The sequence below is a fragment of the Cornus florida genome, unplaced genomic scaffold (genome assembly GCF_030987335.1).
Source record: "Cornus florida cultivar Cherokee Brave unplaced genomic scaffold, ASM3098733v1 CherokeeBrave_3.0.0_Hap2_Chr06, whole genome shotgun sequence".
NCBI lineage: Eukaryota > Viridiplantae > Streptophyta > Magnoliopsida > Cornales > Cornaceae > Cornus > Cornus florida.
The window spans coordinates 20980388-21000371 of NW_026775576.1; the positions used below are offsets into that span (position 1 = coordinate 20980388).

At 33.0% G+C, this 19984-nt stretch overlaps 2 protein-coding genes across 6 annotated transcripts in view; one reads left to right on the top strand and one right to left on the bottom strand.

The window, feature by feature from the left end:
- The window catches only part of LOC132311166 (uncharacterized), a 35469-nt gene extending 34211 nt beyond the window's left edge, over positions 1-1258 (bottom strand). For 3 of the 5 annotated variants that reach the window (XR_009482871.1, XM_059808931.1, XM_059808932.1), the window contains exon 1: positions 985-1254. Coding sequence is in view for 4 of the 5 variants with exons in the window: in XM_059808931.1 (XP_059664914.1) it covers positions 985-1135 (151 nt within the window). In the remaining variant the exon portion in view is untranslated. Of the gene's footprint in view, positions 1-984 lie in introns of all 5 variants that reach the window. The other 2 variants (XM_059808930.1, XM_059808933.1) reach the window with 2 other exon arrangements.
- Positions 1259-14857: 13599 nt separating this feature from the next.
- Positions 14858-17652, top strand: LOC132313856 (exopolygalacturonase-like). The gene is made up of 4 exons (XM_059812796.1): positions 14858-15034; positions 15163-15468; positions 16556-17071; positions 17422-17652. Exons 1-4 carry the CDS (start codon positions 14858-14860, stop codon positions 17650-17652), a joined length of 1230 nt encoding a protein of 409 aa, XP_059668779.1.
- The last annotated feature ends 2332 nt before the right edge of the window (positions 17653-19984 follow it).

Genomic DNA, 19984 nt, shown 5'->3' on the forward strand with positions numbered 1-19984 from the left:
GGGGATGAATGAGATGGTTTAGATGGGCTCCTCGAGAGGAGTGTTTTGTGTCCAATCGTTTTACCCGAGTCTTTTGAGGATTCAGGGGCCTTCTTTTTCTTGGAAAGCCATTTTTTGATCTTAAGCTCCCTTAAAGGTGGCTTTTTTGCTTGGTGAGCTGTCCTTGGGAGTATCCTCACTTTAAACAATTTGAGTAAAAGGCACCACATTGTGGTGAATCGGTGTTGCACGTGCAAGAAGGCGGAGGAGTCAGTGAATCACCTTCTTCTTCATTGTCCACTGGCGAGGGATGTACGGCCTATATTTTTTTCTTTCTTCGATATGCATTGGGTGTCTCCCATTTCCATGGTGGGCACCATTGAGGCTTGGAGAGGGTATACACTAGATAGCTAAGCCAGAGATGCTTTGAGGGTCACTCCCCTTTGTTTATGATGGGGCATGTGGCGTGAGTAAAATAGGAGGTCCTACGATGAAAATAGGTTTCTCAAATACATAATACTGAGTTCTTTATTCTTCCGGGCAAATGAGCGAAATTGTAAATACGTTGCTAGTCTAAAATAATAGTTGGCCGGCTTTTAGTCGATTCTCTTGGGAGCGCTCCCCTCTCGAGGGCCGAAGACTCTTACTTATCAAAAATAAATAAATCTCAAGAAGCTGCACCTTTCAAACTACAAAATTAAAGTAATCAAAAGTAATATTTTGCCCAAGTCACTGTTTATTCAGCATTATTAAAGCTTAGCTATAAATTGGAAAACAAAAAACACAATAAAAGAAACAATAACAAAAGAGCCAAAAAAAAAAAAATGAAAAGTCAAGCAGATAAATTGAAGTACATATTCGTCACAATTCCACATCCAAATAATCTTTCTAAGAATCAATCAGTTATAACATAAGGAGTTCTATGGTAATCAGGAACTTGAACTGAGTTTTCATTTATATGAAGAGAAACCACACAAGGAATAGATGAGAAAGAGGGTAGAGTACCTTTGGCTCTGGTGTTCTCCGCCTCTGAGTGGAGTTTATTGAGTTGGGCACGTAGCTGCTCTGAATTGAGGTTGGAAGCCAAGCACGCCGTGCTCATTGGAGGCCTCCGTGGGACAAATATGGTGGCTAAGGCACCACAGTTCAGTATCATCTCCCTCTCTCGAGCTTGAGCTTGAGGGAACTGTTAAAAGTTTGGGTCGCACTTTTAAGACCCGCATCCGAATGCGAATCCCTTGTTTTTTTTCCCTTATTTTGTGTTGGTAATTCGAACCTCTTAGAATGTTTTTCAAGTTGAAGAATTATGAACTAGTAATTATTAGTATTTTTATTTTGGCTATTAAGCCAACAGGAGACAAATGCCCCTTCGAATTTTTTACTCTTTCTTTCTTTTTTATATATATAGTTTTAAAATTTTCGGAAATTGCCCCCCTAATAAACAGATATGTTCTCCATGATTATTGAATTTGTGAGATTTAAGCTCTATATTTTATTTTTGTTCCATCCTATAATTTTATTCCATTACCTCCCTCTATGATTTTTTTTATGATAATTATATTGTGTACTTCTTGTTAAAATTAGTCATTTTATAAATTTATACATTTTTTTATATATATTTTGGAATGAAAGATGTTCATTTAGACGCATCTCTTCTTTTTTTTAATAATAAAAATAGCATTGCTATTAAATTCTTCATTCTTGAAATTCTTTTATTGATATTCAAGATCTTCCCACCCCTCCCAAAAATATATATTTATCTGGCTCTTGGGTCCTCCAATATTAATTTAAAGGGTTAATTTCACTGACACCCCCTCAGATTTGGCCAAATATCACCCTCAAATATCTTTCGAAAATAACTATCACTCACATCATAAATTTTTATTCCGTTTTTCACTAACACCCCAACCATTAGTTGAACAGTTCTAACACCATGTAAAACGACTTAATCGCCCTTTAAATTTGTCAAACTAACCCTTTAACTTAAAGAATTATATTAAAAGACTAAAATACTCCTAAAAAGTTAAAAATTTACAAATTATATATATATATATATATATATATACATACACAAACATATATACACATTACACACAGATATATAGAGAGAGAGAGGGGGGGGGGAGATCTTAGGCGTATCTTCAAGCCAACAAGTTGAATTTGATGTGATGGTTAGCCTTGATTTGTAACATTGATTTGAAGGGTAAGCATTTAGAATTTCTCAACATACCATTTTCCTTTCAAATATGAATTACCTAATGAATTGAGGAAAAGAATAATGAACTTCATGTAAGAAAATTCAACAATCTATAGAATACATGGTTCCAATGCATAAATCTAATAAAAGACAAACCTAAATATAGAAACTTAGTTTGAAGAGAATGACAGCGGGAACATTACTTACATCATATAAGAGACGACCTTCAACCCTCTTATCTTTTCACTGTATACCGGATGATGGATTCCAGACTTCTACGCATATATATATATATATATATATATGAAGGTTGGGACCGTTCCAGTAGACGTTAAGAGGTGTGTTGGTTCCATCAACCAACATAACTCTTCATATGTAACTCTTCAACAAAGAATCACTACTCTTAAATATATAGGTTATTATTCATACAAATATATGGATAACTAAATATTAATTAATTATTATTAGACTATTAATTTTTTTGCTTATATTCTCCCACTTAGTCTAACATAATTAATTATGATCACGTCAAGATCAAAATAATCATTGAGTGTACTACAGAAGTTAATCCATATATATATATAAGAAACACATCTTCCATCAATTTGGAGTACCTTCGAGTCTACTAATATAGGATCAAGGGCGTTATTATATTTTCAATGACATATATATCGCATATGCATATATTCAACACAATATTTATGCAATGCATCGGTCCTACCGTGTCTCAATAAGGACACACTGTGTCTCAAAACAGGATATTTAAATCACAATTTTCCATACACATGTGCACCAATATGGAAAATATTTAGTAAATGAGGATAATAAATGTGATCACAAAATAAAACTGTCTTTACTTGAACCAAGTACAACCTCCCACTAACTAAGTAAATTAATGTTGTCAAAGAGAAATATGCATGCTTACTGTACAACATTAGCGGCAAACCCTTAGTCATGGGATCAACAATGTTTTTATTATGTATCAATGTGCTCAATCAGACACTAGCTGGTTTTGAATCCTCTATTTCACAACAAGGTATTAACGGTCATATTTTAAACCAACTTGAACTCTTGTTATTTCTTTAATACAAGACTGTAGCGGAATTACTTACCTAAAGTCCAAAACTGATATTTTTAATGCATGAAATATGGCCTTATAACATGCAAATAAAATCCGTTTCTATCACTTATCATAGTAGTAAAACAATACTTGAAGTGGATTTGTATAATGTCCTAACAACCAGCAAAGTCAGTTTCTACCAATCCTATAAAGATATGGTTCTTAACTATTTGCAGATAAATTATAAATTTTTTTGCCTCTTACTATGGATCCAAACCAAGATCAATGTGATATCTGCATAGCTTTACAATAGCAAATGTTATATTATAGTTAACCATATGCAAAACCTAAGCATACATTAGGTTCCCAAAGGCATATGAAATGTCTTTTACCTAATACTGCTATAGATATTTTCTTGGTAATTGGATTATCAAATCTCTCAACTTTTACAATAAGTGCAATTCTACCTCTACAGTGTTATATGTCAAATACTTTCAAAATTTTATCTAAGTAGGTTCTTTGTGACAATCCAAGAATTTCACAAGATTCATTTCGGTGAAACTTAATGCCAATAAAAAGGTTTCACCAACATATTCATCTCAAATGTTTGAGACAAATTGATCTCATATAAAATATTGTTATAACTATCATTTACATTTAACACAAAGATGAATTTTACTCTCACTAACTTTGAGAATAACTAAAACCACACATTTACAGTTTAATTGATAGGAATGCCAACTAAAGTTTTCAGAGTTAATTAAATAATGCATCAAAACAATTAACTCTGAATGGGATCAATATAGCATGTAATAATCTTTCCTTTGGGCCAAAATTATCATATTTTAGTATCCCACTGGTGAAATAATCTTCAGGTTTGAAACTAATTAATCATAGAAAATACAATAACAACTTATACTCCTTTAGGTGTAGTGAGTCATTAATTGTGTCTTATACACTAATTACCTCAATCCGCTTAGTTGGACAAACTCAATGACCCACCTTTGGGCTTAATCATTGCTCGTCTTTACTAAACGCCAACACAATCCTTTAATTTTAACAAAATAATAATTTTTCCACTAGCTACAAATATCATTAAATTTTCACGACTGTGCCACTTTGGTGACTAAACACTCAATCAAACTTAATGACACTTGTGTTTAGAATTGAAAATATGATTCAATTTTCTCAAATGAATCAAAACATATATATACATATTATGCAACAATTTGTAATAATTTATAACATGAGGCACATGCATAATTATGTATTTAATTTCATAAACTTATATGCTATGAAACTTTAAATTAATCATTGACTGTGCCATATATATCATCAAAGATATAAAACATTCAACTAGTAATGATGATAACTTAAGAAAAATGGCATATTTATGAAAATTATTAAAGCACTAAATTAATCAGATATCAAGCCTTAAAATTTATACATGCTATAAAATAAAGAATTTCGGGACTAAAATTGAATTATGAATCTTATATCAGTCATGTAATATATATATATATATATATATATATATATATATATATATATATATATAGAATAATCTCCCATACTCTAATTGAGTTTGCTATAGGTCTATAATAGAACACATTTATGATACCATATACATGCATGATTCTTGGTGCAGAGATCATAAAGCGTACATACGGATGTATGCACCACGCATGACTATTAATGGAGAGACATGACTATTGGTCAAATACAAAAGGCATGACCTTTGATTGAAATTCATGTCTTTACGAATGAACCTATATGATTATTCATTCCAACTCCATAAGACATGACCTTTAATTGAAACTCAAAAGATATGTGAACATTTGTGACCCAAATTAAAACATGTAAGGGTACGTTGTATGGGTGGTACTGATTTATTTACAACAGTCAAAATGGTCGTGATTCTAAATATTATCGGTAGATAACCCCTCAAAACTGAAATATTAGTACATGAATGTTAAAGATTTATGTTGTTGTTTAACGTGATATATATGACACCCAAGAAATGTTGATGTCATGCACACTCCAAAATGACATTCATGTTCTTGTCCAACACATTCTTAAACAACTGTGACACTCTAACATGAATACCTAAGATGATATTCACGTTGTTGTCCAACACATTCACATTAAAACAACTATGATAACACTCGTATAAACACTATTCATATTTTTCATATTCAGTACATGCATATACATGATCTTATTATACAAATGTTTGTCCCAAAATTGTAATGACCCGGTCATTTTCCTCCCTTTCCTTTTTTTGAAATTTTATGGATAAATTTTTTCCGTTTAATTTTCTTTTCTAAGTTCTGTTTCTCGTTGTTTAGTGTCATCTCGAGTGCTCGGAAATGGTTTCTGAGACTCTTTCATTTGGATTGACAACTTCCTATGAGGACCGAGTCATTTCCACATTTTCACTTTTCGAACACTATTCGCTTTTTGTCCTTTTTCCTATTTCGTCCTTTTCCCTATTCAATCTTTACCCCGTTTGTCACTTTGTTGGCAAAACCTCACTTCTTATACTCGGAGTTGGTTTTTGACTTCACATATCTTCATTCTAAGTGGTTTCCACGAAATACATATCTTTACTTTTGTAAGAAAGTACTCTGGTTGCTCCCGGTGTCCATAGGGGCATGGATGCACAGTTCTTCATAATCTTTTTCTTTTCTTGGGGTGTTTTTCGTAAATATCTTTTGAAGAAATTTTATTTCAGGGGTTTTTAAGAAAATATTTTTGGAAGATATTTTCATTCTGGGGCATTAGTGCAGTTTTCACTTTTTGGAGGGGCCATTGTGCAATTAACACAATTCTTCAGAATCTTTTTCTTTCTTGGGGTGTTTTTTGTAAATATCTTTTGAAGATATTTTATTTCAGGGGTTTTTAAGAAAATATTTTTGGAAGATATTTTCATTCTGGGGCATTAGTGCAGTTTTCAATTTTTAGAGGGGCCATTGTGCAATTAACGAAAGTTATTGCAAAAATACCTTGTCTAGAGTCTGGATCCTCGTATGGGATTCATTTTCATATTTAGTCAAGTCGTGTACTCTTAAAATTTCGTTCTGGCCTTTTTTCTCCAGTTTCAGAGTTCTGACCCTAGTTGCTGCCGAACTTGTTCGGGGCATATCTCTCTACACGGGACTTGGTTTTTGACGCCGTTTCTTCCATTGTTCATATTTTCTCATTTTGAATCTTTTTTGTTCACATAGTTTTGTCATTTGAGCGCGTTTACTCAAAATCCACTTTTCTAGACCCGGCGGGGCCCTTTCGGGGCACTTTTTGAGATTTTCTATAAATAAGGGACTTAAAGAGAAAAAATGAGATTTTCTTCTCTCTCTCCTCTCTCTTGGCCGTCATCCATGGCTGCCAAGGGGCTACCATTCTTCTTTTTCTTTTTCCGGCCACTTCCCTCGAGTGAAACATCGTAGTGCCTTAACGTTTAATGTTTGTCTTGACGATGCGCATCTTTCACCCTTATTAGAATCCATTTCTGACCATTTCTTGAGTTTGGGTTTGAAGTCAAGTTGTGATTTTCATAGGGCTTCTTGGGGATTCTTGTTCACCGTGTTGTCCCCGACAAAACCCTTCGGTATCATCGGATTCGGAACACTTTTATTTCAGTGGGCCTTTGAGGTTTTTATCTCAAATTAAGGTAGGGGGTGTTATAATTTATTTTCTTGTTATATAGCATGCTTGTGATACTTATACAACTTGTTTACTTGTTTGGATATCAAATCTAGAGATTTTATTTAATTATTTTCTTGTATGAGATTTGATTTTCCCGATTGCTCATAACTTGATTTAAACATGTGGCATGATAGAATATTACCTCTTGACATGATAATTAATATATATTAAATTGAGAGCTTTTGGATAAGTAATGAAGTTTTTATTTAATATTTATCTTAAGTGAAAGATTAATTCATGTGGCTTTAACTAGCTTGAAATCGATGTGTGTTAGCATATTATATTAGGCCCTAGCATGCTATTCAAAATAGGTGAATTTGAGACTAATCGGAGGTGTTTTAAAATCTAGAGAATATTTAATTAATTGATTAATTAATTGATTCCATGTGTACTATTCACTTCATTTGAATTTCGACTTGATATTCTTGATATGTATGCCATATACTTTCACATATATTAAATCAGGAATATTTGATTAGGTTTTGAAGCCTTTCATTTATTATTTTTTTTAGTATTAAAGTTTAATACTCATGGCCGTGTCTTGCTTAAAATTCACTTGTATCATGTTTTTAAATCTAGTCTTGACATGTTGTATAACACATATTAAATTGAGATCATTTAAATGAATTTCAAAACTTAGAGATTTTAATTAAAATGAATTAATTAAAATCCATTCAATGGTTCTATGCACTTGATTAAGTTTCTAACCTTGTATTCATGATTTTCTTGACAAGTTCATTCACGTGTATCAAATCGAGAATAATCGGATAAGTTTTGCAACTTATATTTGATTATTTCCCTTATATGAAACTTATCTCACATGATTGTGTTTTATATGAAATGAACTTGTAACTTGACATTAAACTTGGCCTTGACATGATCCTTGACATAACTTGTTCGTAGAACATTTTGACTCACCTTGAAATCTTGATAATTTAATCCCTTAAGTAGACTAAATTCCTTTGTATGCTTCTATCGAGTTAATCATGCCTTGATATTGAATTCTTGTAATGCTTGTGAAATGTACTTGTATTTCATGAACTTGTACCTTTTTATCAGGCATCGTGAACCCTTGTATCTTGGTTTCATTAATGTACTTAATGAACATGCTCAATTGTCTTAGAATGATCTTATTATTCATATGTTGTTTAGTAAGTAATTGAATCATGTATCTTATACTTGTGGTATATGTACTTAAATGGAATTCTTATGTTATATATTTTGGTTCTAATCTATATAGATGCACACTTTGAATTCTTGACATTTCACATGCCATCATAGTTGAGAACTTAGGGCATGATTTGCATGTTCCAAAATCTTGGTTGTGCATGAAACGTGGTTAATGCATTTCTTGTATTTTGATACTATCTTGGTTTGCATAACTTGTTGATTTTGGGACTTGGGATATCAATTAAGAATTGACATGGCTAGGACTTGGTTCTAGTACGGGGGAATGTCCTCCTACACTATAGTGCGCACTAGGGGAAAGTTACCCATGGGTTAATAGCCCTAAAGTGATCTCAAGAGTACGGTTTTAATTCAGGCGATATCTGAGTTTTTCACATTGGTTGATTTTACTCTTTAAATTTCAGGTTGCTATTCTTTAAAGATTTAAACTTTTCGTGTATGTGAAATGCTCCAATCTTATTTACTTGCATAGATATTATACCTTGTTCTTGATCTAAGGTATAACTCTTTTCGTGTTTCATGGAATGTTCCATCCTTGTTTAATTGCATAGATGTTATGCCTTGTTCTTGATTTTGTGTATTACTCATATCGTGTTAATCGGAATGCCCCAATTATGTTAATTGCATCGATAATATAATTCTAGTTAACTCATGTCCATGTATACTTCTTGTCTTGTTAAATTGGAATGCTCCAATTATGTTATATTGCATAGATATTATGCATTATTCTTGATTTCATGTATTACTCTTGTCTTGCTAATTGGAACGTTCCAATCTTGTTTACTTGTATAGATATTATGCCATGATCTTGACATGCATTTCTCTCGTCTTATCAATTGAAATATCCCAATCATGTTAATTGTATCGATAATGTAATCCCTGTTAGCCCGTATTCAAGTATCCTTTCTTGTAGTGTTGTATAGAGTGTTCTAAACCTTGCTTAATTGTATTGATAATGCAATTCATGTTGACTTATATTCAAGCATCCTTCTTGCTGTGTTCCTTGGATTATCCCAATCTTGATTTGTTTCATACATGTATATGTATCATGATTCTTGTTGTTTGTATTCTAAGGTAGCTTAAGATGATCCCTGAGTCTCACTTTGACATAGACGCTAAGTGACATGATCCATTTTGAACTGTTTCATGTTAGTCTAAAAATCTGAAAGAAATCGCATCGATGCATGCTCATTCTCTATGAGTAAACTTGTTTACTCACCCTGAAGTTACTAGGGGATTTGTTCAGGTACGAAGACTTGGTTCGTGATGCTCGTCGTTCATTGGGATGACTTGTAGCTTCGAGTTTTCATTTCATGCAAGTGTTAGCATGAAGTGCCATTGTTGTAGCCTTTTGTATCAAACTTGTATTCTTTGATTCTATTTGTGTAATATGTACATAAGTACACTCTTTTCATTGTATTCAACATGTATAATATGAGTCCAAGGGCCAAGCATGTTTTTATTTGCACTTGTACTCATTTGGTGCCACATTTTGTTTTGAAATGTATTTTTATCAACCATGGAGGTTTGGTATGTCAAATCTTGTAAATGGAATGTAATGAGGCCGTAGGCCATTATAACATGTTTAAAATGTCATATTACACTTGCGTGTATGTTCACATCATCACACATTAGCTCATAATGCAAATTGATCATGCCATGGGGGATTCCAATGAGACTTAGGAATTCTTTCATCATTTGGTGCATAGCAGGCCTGATTCTTAGTTTTTCGACCTGTTTCGGTCGACCGATTCTCCTTTGGTTTCAATTGTTTAGCAAAAACTCCAACTTCAGTAGCCTTTTTCACTGAAGAGGCTCATTTCGGTTGACTGGTTCTCTACTTCGGTTTACCGAAGCACCATCTTTCATCTCAAGCCTCAAACCGGTCGACCGGTTTGTCACTTCGGTCGACCGAACTGAGAGCTCTTTCTTCTCTTTTCTCCAGGCTCATTTCGGCAGACCGATGCTCCATTTTGGTCGACCGAAATGGAGTTGCCTTGTGAGTTGGTTTGGTTTGTTGCCTAGACAGGTTAACCTTGTTTCATTCGTTCCTACTTAACCTCATTGATCTTGTACAAGCCATTTAATGGCGTACATGGTCTAGTTTGAACTAGACTTTGTTCCCTCAGTTGTCATTGGTGTTATAGGGTCTTATTTAACCTTTTTATCCTAGTTTCCACTTCCGGTTATTTCTTTGGGTTCCGTGACTTTATGGAATGTCACATTTGCGTCTGAGAGATGATCTATATCTCGTGAGACTTGGTTTATCTTTTGCTTCCGCACATACTTTCTTTGAGTTCTGTGACCTCATGGAAGGCCATCTTAGGGGTCTTAGAGGTGTGTTATGCCTTGGGAGACCGTTGTCTTGTTTCTTGCTTCCGCATCTGGATTCGTTATCGAGTCAATCTTCGGTTCATCACTGACCCACCGGGTTGAATCAAAACCCGGGTCGTTACAAAAATAATAACATACGTATATATATATATATATATATATATATATATATATATATATCAATATCTTTGCATGCACATAAAATTTGAAGATCTTGGGCATACATGTTTGAAATACAATATAATTGTACTAAAATATTTGATACTTTTACGCATATATAGTGTGTATATATGAGTGTACATGAAAACAGAGTATATATATACATATATATATATGTGTCATTTTCCATCTCAAACATGTATTGCATATAAATTTCATATTATACTATTAACAATATATTGTTAACAAATAAATTAAATTTATACATCAAAGTCCATGTTGGCTCTGATACCACATGTAAGAAAATTCAACAATATATAGAATACATGGTTCCAATGCATAAATCTAATAAAAGACATACCTGAATATAGAAACTCAGTTTGAAGAGAATTACATCGGAAACATTACTTATATCATATAGGAGACGACATTCAACCCTTTTATCTTTTCACTGTATACCGGATGATAGATTCCAGATTTCTACACATATATATAGATGAGGGTTGGGATCATTCCAATAGACGTTAAGAGGTGTGTTGGTTCCATCAACTAACACAACTCTTCATATGTGACTCTTCAACAAAGCATCACAACTCTTAAATATACAGGTGACTATTCATTCAAATATATGGATAACTAAATATTAATTAATTATTGTTAGACTATTAATTTTTTTGCTTACACTACTTCAATCCCCGGATCTCTTGATTGAGATTGTTTGGATGTTTTTCAGATGGAAAAACCTCCAATTCACTACTCTTTGGTGACAACCATTATAATAGATCCAAAGTGGTTTCAAGCTACATCCAATGGGTATAGAAAAGGTTTTCGTGTTCCTATTCTTTTCATTTAATTGTCTAAGAGTTTGACTAGGACTACATCTACCTAGCCTAAAACTCATCCATAAGGAAGGAAGCTAAAATTGACTTAACACTATATTTCATTGAATTGGAACCAAGCCATGAGTTCGGTCACATTAGGAAGAATCTGAAACTCAAAGATGAAATTACGATGATAATAGGTAGTGCTCATCTCTGTTGCAATGTCTGGGTTGGTAGGTGGGTGTAGGGTAAAATGGTCATTTAGGTAATTTGATATTTTGGAATAAAAAAGATTAAAAAATTTGGGGTAAAGTTGTCTTTTCTCATGTATTTAATAGAATATTTAACGAAAAGTTAGAAATGGACCTACGTGATAGTTATTTTCAAAAGATATTTGAAGGTGAAAAATAGCCAAACCTGAGAGGGTGTGAGTGAAATTAACCCTAATTTAAAATAGTTTAGAGTGGTAGTATAGTTTCAAGAACACCGTGTGCAAAGTGGCGGCACAACTGACGGTAAAACCAACCACATTTCCGACTAAGAAACTTCTTTGATGACCTTGACATCATTGTTGAATGATGATTGATCTTATTGCCGAATTCGCACGCCATTTCACTGTCACCGGTTCTTCACCAATCGCGTTCACACGTGTTCACACACACCGGAGTCACCGTTGTGTGTGACTCCAGTGCATTAAAACAGGGCAACAAGTCTCATGATCCGATGCATTAAACAAGTAGATTCAAACCCGACTCGAGAACTCGGGTAACAAATGTAGAAGCTAAGGTCAAAACAATCATAATGCGGATACGACTCAAACACAATACGAGATAAAACGGGTTTGGGTTTACATTAAATTAGCATGGATCATAAATAAGTCGACATAATTAATCCGTTCAATTAATTGTCTTGTGTTAGAATTGGGGAGTTCAACACGTGTAACCCGTTTATACCCATTTAACTAAAAGTTTATAATTGTGTTAATATCACTTGTGCAACTCATTACTTGTTTAGACCCAATTGCTATGGACAACTAGACCATTTCAACATAAATCCTAACAAAAATATACATTAGATCATGTATAATTTTCATAATATTTATTGTTTGATTAAGTATTATAAATATTCAAATAATGTAATATCTAATTTTGGTAACTTAGTGATTAAACACAAGTTAACACGTCTAATATGTTTAATAAATAAGTCAAGTTAGTATTGAGAGTTTTTGACACGATTATTAAATGGATTATGTTAGGGTTGATATTTTCGTTAGACTAGTAGTCTTAAGTTGACACAACATGATTATGACCTGCGAACATGAATTGAAATCCTAAATTGAGGGTTCAAATCTCACAGCGACATGTAGGTGTTTGAGTTGATTTCTTACCAATAAAAAAGAAAAATCCTCTCTAAATTGTTTTTTAATATTTTAAATAGGGTAAATAATAATAATAATAATAATAATAAAAACACCCTTCGCTTTTCATGTAGTGTATATGACCGACCCCCTTCCACTTTGAAATATGCTGCACATAACCATACTTAATAATAATAATAATAATAAAAATAAAAACACCCTTCGCTTTTCATGTAGTGTATATGACCGACCCCCATCCACTTTGAAATAAGTTGCACATAACCATACTTCGTCCGATGGCTGTTAGATATGTTTTTTGCCGTTAATTAAGTGAGCACGTGCAATTCACGCGACCAACAGATAATAACTACTACATAATTTTTAGAATACCCGGTCACTATATGCATGTATACAAAGGTAAAGTGCTTAAAAACACCTCTCGATTTTGTACGTAGTGCATATATATAATAACACCCCCTTCAACTTTCATATTTTTTCTTTCTTTCTATTTTATTTATTTATTGGATGTCTAACTTTAAACAGTAAATATAACTAAGCTAAAAAGAATCCAAGTAGTGATTCATTACAAAACAATAAAAGGTTTCCATCACATAAAAGTGTGCATTACAAAAACTGGAAAAAAAAAGTATAAGCAAATTCAGGGGTTTATATGCACTATATATGTTGGATACAACATGCACTATATTTACATGTATAATTGAGGGGTATTTTTCACTCGAATTAAATAAGGGCATTTGGGTCAATTTAATCATCTGCTAATGGCAGAGTAACCGCATGGCCTCATTTGCATTGTTCCATACTATGGGGGTGGTGTTCAAACTAAAAGGGGGTGATATGCACCGTATTAAATATAGAGAATATTTTTTACACTTATCCTTTTATATAAAATAATTAAGAAATTTGGTAAAATTATTTTTAAATGGCACTACTGGACATTTTCACCTTAAGGTTTGGTCACATGTTGCAAATTTATGATGGCAACAGAACAATTTTCTTGACTTGGTCACTATCTTCTACTTTTCCTTTTAAAAAAGAAAATAAAATAAGATTTTGAGACTAATGTGCCATTTTAATCCATAAGAAAAAGAAGGAAAACAAATTATAGAAAAATTTACTCCAAATTTTGACTATCCAACGTGGGCTCCTCAGTCCTCACCCTTTTAATGGTAACTACTACAAAGGAATATATTATATGTACGCGCTAAGAGCTACAAAATATGTAAAAACCAAAATATAGAAGATAGATAGATCAAAAAAATAAAAAATAAAAAATAAAAAAAAATAAAAAATCGATATAAAAGATAGATATATAAACACACAAATGTATAGAAGATAGATAGAGAAAAAAAAAAAAAAAAAAACCAATACTAATAATGAAGAAAGCAAAAAAATAAAAAATAAAAAATCGATATAAAAGATAGATATATAAACACACAAATATATAGAAGATAGATAGAGAAAAAAAAAAAACCAATATTAATAATGAAGAAAGCAAAAAAATAAAAAATAAAAAATAAAAAATCGATATAAAAGATAGATATATATAAACACACAAATATACGTTAAAAAAAAAAAAAAAAAAAAAACCCGCACAAACATCAATAGAAAATATTTTTAAATGTATATATAAAAGGAACGTTTGGTGGATTAATCCTATCCTTCTATTTTCTATGCATGTTACTTGGAAAGTCCAAAATATATACAAATATATATATACTTACCGGGAAAGAAAAAAAAAGTCCAGTATATATGTCCAGTATTTTAACTTCTCTTAAAATCTCATTTCAGAAAGGAAATATATATATATGCAAATTAGGAAAGAAGTTCAATAAAAATCAGCATTTTAAGTTATCTTCAAATCTCATTTCAAAAAGGAAATATATATGCAAGGAAGATTAAAAAAAAAAAAGTCAAAAATTAACCCAAATCATTGGAGTATTACAAAAGAAAGAAGTATCTTCTTTGATTACATTTCCCATTTTCAACCCTAAAATCACGCGTGTGCATGTGTGTATAAATAACACACACCCGCGCAAATGCAAATCCGAAGATCAAAGAAAAACCTAATGGCTTCTTTGTTAACTTATGCCACTGTCTGCTTGCTACTGTTCATTGTGGTAGGCTCAACTCATGCGCACCTTGGTCTACCACCCAAGGTTTTTGATGTGACCACCTATGGTGCTGTGGCAGATGGAAAAACTGACAATGCTAAGGTAATATATATATTTTTTATTCCAAAGCAAAAACACACACTCACAACATGCCTCTCCTACCATTAGGGGTCCGGTGGTATTCCATGTATATATATTGACACACACACACACATATATATATATTGTAGGCATTTTTGACAGCTTGGACGGATGCATGTCAATGGAAGGGAAGGAGTAGGGTTTTGATCCCATCAAAAGGGACGTACGTGTTGAGTTCTATGACTTTTAAGGGTCCATGCAAGGGTCCGATATCAGTGTTGATCAAAGGGGTGCTTAAGGCTCCATCTGATCCATCCTATGGTGACCATTGGATCACCTTTCAGTACATTGATCGATTGGTGGTCAAAGGTGGTGGTACTTTAGATGCACAAGGAACGTATGCTTGGTCTCACAATGATTGCTCCAAGAATTCGCAGTGCAAGGCTCTTCCTGTTGTAAGTTCTCTCTCACCATTTGTGTGTGCAGGTGACGAGCCAGTGTGTGCTAGGGGGCACACAAGCCCCCTCACCTGGCCTCGCCCAATGTTATAAATAATTATGTTTTATTTTATTTTTTGTAAGTATATGAAAATTTCTATAAAATGCGCCCCCCCTCCATAAAAATTTTAAATTCTAAAAATATCTATTGAATTTGTTTATTTTTTTTCATTTGAATTTTTTATTTTTATTTTTATTTTTATTTCTTTTCATTTTTACTTTTCAAATTTCTTTGCTTTCCTTAAAAAGAAGATAATTTTTCCAATTATAGGATTCATTGATTTAGCATATTGTTTATTTTATTTTATTTTATTTTAATTTTTATTTTTTTCACACTCACCCACCTAAATTCAAATTCCGCTCCTGTGTGTGTGGTGTGTGTGAATATGTGTGTATGTTTGTGATTGATTTTATTTTTATTTTTATTTCCCCTAAGGACCAGCCCTCTCTTATATTCTATATATATTTTATAATAATATATATTCATTTTTTTAATGAAAATATGAAAAGTGTCCCCTGAATTTTCTCATTCTTCATAAAATTCTATATATGTTTCATATCTATCAATTAATTTAATTCCAAAAATATCACTATCTCTTTCTATATATATATATATATGTATATATATATAGGTATATATATATATATATATATATATATATATATATATACTTATATGCATATACATTATATATTCTGGCTCAAATACTTAAACTTTTTTAGAACAGGTCCGGGGTCACTGCCTGTGTGTGTGAATATGTGTGTTGTATGTTTGTGAAGTGTTAGAAAATAGATGAAATATAATAATTTGTATTATCTTTCCACCTTATTCTTTTTATCAAAAACTAAATGAATTGCTTTGTAAGGACAATTAAATCCTTTGTGTTTTTTACACTATTTCTTTGATAATTGTTCAATCTTTTTGAAGAGTAAATTTTTTTATTTATTAAACCACTGTTTAAATTTAATTCCATAACTCATATGTTGCTGATACAACTTTTTTTCTTTCCTTTTTTTGTCTTGTGATGCTCTAATATTCCATCAGTCAATGGCGTTTGATTATATCAGCAATTCAAGGGTACAATATTTGAAATCAATCGACAGCAAAAGCGTCCATTTCGATCTTTTTGAATGTAGTTACATGAACATCAGTAACATTAGGTTAACAGCCCCGGATGAGAGCCCCAACACCGACGGTATCCGAATTGGAAACTCAAACAACATCAAGATCTCCAATAGTGTCATAGGCACCGGTGACGACTGCATTGCCATGATCTCAGGCAGCAAAGATATCGACGTCTCCGGCGTTACCTGTGGCCCCGGTCATGGTATTAGCATTGGGAGCCTCGGGAAGTTTCAGACTGACAATAAAGTCAGCGGAATTACAGTAAGAAATGTCACTTTTACCGGTACCCAAAATGGCGTGAGGATCAAAACATGGGCACCCTCTAATCAAGGCTTTGCGGAGGATTTTACTTTCGAAAATTTGGTGATGAATAATGTCTACAATCCAATCATCATTGATCAGCACTACTGTCCACGGGCTAATTGTGATACCAAGGTATGTGCTGCATAAACCCCTTCAATTGTTTTTACGTAAAATGTTTTACATCATTTGTGTATATATATATATAGATGTATATATATAATGTTTATATCCACCATCATTTTTGAAAATGAATTTTCAATTGTACATAATTTGCTTTGAAACAAATGGAGCGTACGTAGTTTGAAAGCTTTTATATATGTTACATTTTATATAATATAAAATGTTTACAGAACATAAGCCAAACATGTATAAACAACAAGAAGGAAAATGAGTTTTCAATTGTACATATATTACTTTCCAATGCATGTAAAACATTTTACTTTGAAACAAACATGATGGTAACTCATCTTCTTGTGGTTTAGGCTCATTCTTCGGTTCAAATCCACAATGTGATGTTCAACAACATCCGGGGTGTTTCGAGTTCTAAAGTTGCAGTTGCTCTCAATTGTAGCAGCTCTCATCCTTGTGAGGGCATAAAGCTTGTGGACATCAACTTGACCTACAATGGCCGCGAAGGCGCACCGTCCATGGCACTGTGTTCGAATGTTCACGGTGAATCCTCAGGCGAACAGAATCCTCCCAGTTGTATATAGTCCTCTAGCTAACATGGAATTCCTTGAGGCGTAATTAGGAGGATTAATTTGATTTGTTGTAACCTTCTAAACTAGCTACTAATAAGAATTTTAGGAAGAATTGTTGAGGGAGAAGGTATTGCCCCTTTTGATTTAGAGATGTGTTATCCATCATTGGATAAAGTATATTTCCGAATTATGATCGATCTTACTCCATTTTTCTCAAGTTTGAGGGTTGAATTAAATTTATATTTCTTGTTAATTAATGTTTTCATAATTAAAGTGTTAGTCAAAATATCAATTATTTGAATTTAATTAATGTTTTCATAATTAAAGTGTTAGTCAAAATATCAATTATTTGAATTTTGGATGGTGGGAATGATCCATCATTGGATAAAGTATATTTCCGAATTATGATAGATCTTACTCCATTTTTCTCAAGTTTGAGGGTTGAATTAAATTTATATTTCTTGTTAATTAATGTTTTCATAATTAAAGTGTTAGTCAAAATATCAATTATTTGAATTTTGGATGGTGGGAATGAGGACATATTAATATCCTTATACATGGGTGGCTTAATATAATTTGAGGCCTTAAACTAAAATATAAAAATGGCCTTTTAATATCTAATATATATAGTCAATCCAATTAATCTTTCTTGTCACATAATTGATCTTAGAGTATATAACTTATAACTTAATGAAAAATGAGAAAGAAAAGTGAAAAAAGAAAGTGAATGACGAGCTTTCCCACATACTTTTACAATAAGAATAATAACAAAAATCAATCCCCAATGCTATGAAATTTGTGAACTAGCTGCTGTTTGGTGTATTTTGTTCCTTGCCTTGGGATCTTGCATAGACTCTTCATTTGAGTAAAGATTATAAAAAACAGAATATTCCTTCCCTTAGGAGCGGGATGAGTGATACATCTGGCGAGACGGTGAAGAACGCAAGCAAAGCTGGAGCTCGGGTATTGTTCTAGAGGGGGTTAGGTGTGCCGCAAGCAACCTCTTTTTCTAGGTTAGGTTTGTCCAGGGAAACTGAATCAGAATTCACATTTTTAGAGTCATTCTCGTATCATATTAATCAAATAAGATTGATCCCAACCTTTGCTCTTAGACTTGGCTTTATGCCTCTTATTCGAAGTATTGGTCCGGACTTATAGCAAAAATAAGCACACAAAACCATTTCAGAAGGCGAGGGAAGAATATAGTACAATCTTAGGTAAGAGAGGGGGAAATCGCTACATCCGCTTCATTCGCTATTCAACATCAGGTCACAAAACAAGAATCTACTCCGAGTGCAAAGAGGAAACAAGTGATGCAGGTAAGGGCCTCATATCCCCAATCGGTAAAGGTAAGGCGCATACAGACTCGCCACGAAGCTTGGCAACGAATTGACCGGCCTTAGCATCAGAAGTTCCTGCCAACAACGAGATAAGAGCCAGTGCAGTGAGGGATCTTTATCGGTAGAAATGGTCAATTTCACTGCTTTTCCTGCTATATGAGATCGAACTTTTGAAAAAACTAGAACAAGTCTCCGAGCGAAAACCCCGTTCTGTTCGAAACAAATGAGTAATAAGAATACTAAGAAGCTTTCTAAAGGGCTACTATCTCTTACAATATGAGTTTTCTTTCCTTCCTAGCCTTTAATGAAAAAGACAGAAAATCAGTTAGTACTTCGCGCCACAACCATCTCTTTTTGATAGGTTCTACGGACCGATGCCCGCTGCTTCATCTGTAAGAAAAGAATCATAGATATGCCGGTCATTAGAAGGAAGAACCGCCATAAAAAGAGTCATCGTGTATCATCTGTAGCAAAACTATGAACGGGAGCTAGCAATCCGGACCGTATTGAAGAGGTTCCTGAGACACAGCATGGAAGAGTCACAATGTTCAGATTGGGTATTGTTCTAGAGGGGGAGAGGGGGTTAGAGAGAGACTCTAGTGTGGTTGAGCAGCTATCCAACGCTATGGAGGTGTCATGTGGTCAAAGGCTCCAAGGCCCCTTGCAGCTCCTCAGGTCAGGAGTTATGATCTAATAATACAAATAAAAATTTTAAAGAGGTTATAATATAAGGAAATAAAAATTTTATAATAAGAAGGAAATAACATTTATATGAAATAATGAAAATAAAAATAAATATTTGAGACCATACTATTAGTTCGGCCTTAGGCACCTAAGGTCCAGCCGCCCCTGCTTGAATATCAATAATATAATATCCTCTAAAAAATAAGGGGTGCTCATTGGATGATAGTAGTAATAATAGGTATTCTTGCAGAGTTAGCTAACAACTATATATTTTACATGCTTAAATGCAAGTTTATGAAACAATATTGGAAAGAAATATA